The following is a 3043-nucleotide window of genomic DNA, read 5'->3' as shown; positions in this document are numbered from 1 at the left end:
CATATTATCTTCAAACCTTGAGAAATTCTTAAAACCATTACTAAATTTTTATATTAAAATGTCATAAATAGTCAAGTATGGTGGCACATACCTTTAATCCTAGCACTGGGGAGCCAGAGGTAGGTGGAACTCTATAAGTTTGAGGCCAGCCTGGTCTTTAAAGTGAGTCCCAAGACCGCCAGAGCTGTTGCACAGAGAGACCCTGTTTCAATAAAATAAAATAAAATGTCATAAATATCCCATTGACTAAATATTATTTTACCATATATCATAGTTTTTAGTTACTTCTGAATTTTTATCATATTTGTGTGTATGTGTGTCGCAGCACACATATGGTGGGCAGAGGATCACATGCCGGAATCTTTCTCTCCTAACGTGTGTGATCTGGGGATAGAACTAAGGTTGTCAGCCTTGGTTGTTAGCACCTTTACCCTCTGAGCCATTTCGCTGCCCCTTAGTTACTTCTCTCTGTTGGACGCTTCCATTGCCTCCGATATTCTTCGTTTACTAAGCTTTTTAAGATAAGAAGTACCATAAGGGCCAGTGAGATGGTTCAGCCGGTAGGAGTCTGAAGAAGACTGCAGCCCTGAGTTCAAGCCCTGGGATGCATGTGGTGGAAAGAGAGAACTGACTTCTGCAAGTTGTCCTCTGACCTCAACACAGATGCTGCAGTGGCAGGAGACATAGGTATGCACCCTCTGCCCCCCAGGGAAATGTAATTAAAATGTGTTTTAAAAACATACTGTAAGCTTTCATGTCTGAAAATAATAACGAAACTTCCTTGGCCTCAGTTTGTCATTAATGAAATTAATTGCCATCCTTTTCTCACAAGGACTTTGTGTTCTTATTTGGTTTTGCTTTGAAATAGGGTCTCACTATGTAGCCAAGGCTGACTTTGACCTCAAGATCCTCTTGCCTCAGTGGCCCTCATGGGGAGTGAGATTACAGGTGTGCACCACCGCACCTGCAACTTTAAGGGTAATTATGAGGGTTAGATGTGAAGATACAGTAGAGTCCTTACCATAGTTCCTGGCACATGACAGATGCTCCAAGTAATGGCACCCGCCATCAGTTTTAAACCACTAAGTGCTGCTTACATCCCCATAGCACATCTTCGCCATCCACCAGCTTCTGTACCTACTGCTGTCTCTATTTAAATAACAGGTAACTGAAATTCAGAGAGATTATGCCCGCTTGATCATTTTTACTGCCTACATACTTTTCTTAAAACAGCAAATCCTCAAGTGGTTATGACCTGGGGCCTTTACTGATTTTATGTTATCTTATTGTGTGGTGATGGTGTTTGAACCCAGAACTTTGTGCATAGTAGGTAAGTGATTGATCCCTGAACAACATCCTTAGTCCTGACCTAGAGAATCAGATATGAGACCGGAGAATAGACCAGTTCCTGACAGGTCCCATTAGTTCTTAAAAAAAGCTTGAAACTAATTTCTCAGTTACATGTAGAAAGTGTTAGAAGTTAACCAACACTATTTGGGCGGGGGGATTCGAGACAGGGTTTCTCTGTGTAGTTTTGATGCCTGTCCTGGATCTCACTCTGTAGCCCAGGCTGGCCTTGAACTCATAGAGAGCCACCTGGCTCTGCCTCTCGAATGCTGAGATTAAAGGCGTGTGCCACCACCACCTGGTTCTTTTTTTTTTTAAAAAAATCTTTAAAGAGACTACACATTTATTCTAGACAAAGTCATATTTAAAGATGACAACACCCTGGGCAAAGCCACAATGTCCTCAACATTATGTTAACTATATTTATATATGTATGTATTATAATGTTGAATTTTATAAACCTGCTTCCAGATCCCAGCTCTCCCTGACAATGGCCTGGGCTGGCAACCAGACTCTCATCTCCCACTTTGTCCTCCTGGGCCTCTTCACTCGTTCTCCGCTTCACCTTTTCCTCTTCTCCATCATCATGGTCATGTTCCTGGTGGCCCTCTCTGGCAACGGGCTCATGATCCTCCTCATCCTCATGGACTCTCGCCTGCACAGCCCCATGTACTTCTTCCTCAGCTGGCTGTCGCTCATGGACCTCATGCTCATCTCCACCATTGTGCCACGGATGGCTGCTGACTTCCTCATGGGCCGGGGCTCCATCTCCTTCACAGGCTGCGGACTCCAGATCCTCTTCTTCCTCACCCTCCTGGGGGATGAGTGCTTCCTGCTGGCCTTCATGGCCTATGACCGCTATGTGGCCATTAGCAACCCCCTGAGGTACTCTGTAGTCATGAGCCGCCGTGTCTGCTGGCTCATGGTAGCAGGGTCTTGGCTCTTTGGCCTGGTGGATGGGCTCATCCAGGCTGTTTTTACACTCCGCTTCCCCTACTGTGGCTCCCAGGAGATTGACCACTTCTTCTGTGAGGTCCCTGCTGTGCTCAAGCTGGCCTGTGCTGACACCTCCCTCTATGAGACCATGATCTACGTCTGCTGTGTCCTCATGCTGCTCCTGCCCTTTTCTGTTATCTCTGCCTCCTACATCCGGATCCTGGTGGCAGTGCTCCGTATGCGCTCTGCAGAAGGCCGGCAGAAGGCCTTTGCCACCTGTTCCTCCCACATGATGGTGGTCTCCCTCTTCTACGGGGCTGCCATGATCACGTACATGCGGCCACAGGCCTACCACTCCTCCAAGCAGGACAAAGTGGTCTCTGCCTTCTACACCATGATCACCCCCATGCTCAACCCTCTTATTTACAGTCTAAGGAACAAAGAAGTGACTGGGGCCCTGAGGAAACTCCTGGGAAAGTGTCCCTGTGGCAGTGGGGCTCCTGGTTGAAAACAGCGTCGAAGATGTGAGCTATGGAACTTGAGAGCCTGGATCAGGCAACTACGGTTTGACTGGGGAGACACAAATGTAGCCTATTGAAAACACATGCACACATTTGTGTTTTCTTCATTCTTAAATATTTTTACTGGGTATAAAATTATATGTTCACAAGTTCCTTTGTAGTCTTCAAATGTCTTTCCATTAGCTTTTCTAGCTACTTCTGAGATGAAGTCACCTGTGTATTTTAATAAGATCCTACAT

At 45.8% G+C, this 3043-nt stretch overlaps 1 protein-coding gene across 1 annotated transcript; it reads left to right on the top strand.

Moving 5' to 3' along the window:
- The first annotated feature begins 1837 nt into the window (after nt 1–1837).
- On the top strand, nt 1838–2791 carry LOC128122098 (olfactory receptor 56-like). Its single transcript, XM_052757372.1, has one exon. The coding sequence runs from the start codon at nt 1838–1840 to the stop codon at nt 2789–2791; it is 954 nt and encodes a 317-aa protein (XP_052613332.1).
- Nucleotides 2792–3043: the final 252 nt, after the last annotated feature.

This window comes from Peromyscus californicus, unplaced genomic scaffold (genome assembly GCF_007827085.1).
Source record: "Peromyscus californicus insignis strain IS unplaced genomic scaffold, ASM782708v3 Scaffold_3__1_contigs__length_106647218, whole genome shotgun sequence".
NCBI lineage: Eukaryota > Metazoa > Chordata > Mammalia > Rodentia > Cricetidae > Peromyscus > Peromyscus californicus.
This window is presented reverse-complemented; position numbering and strand designations above follow the sequence as displayed.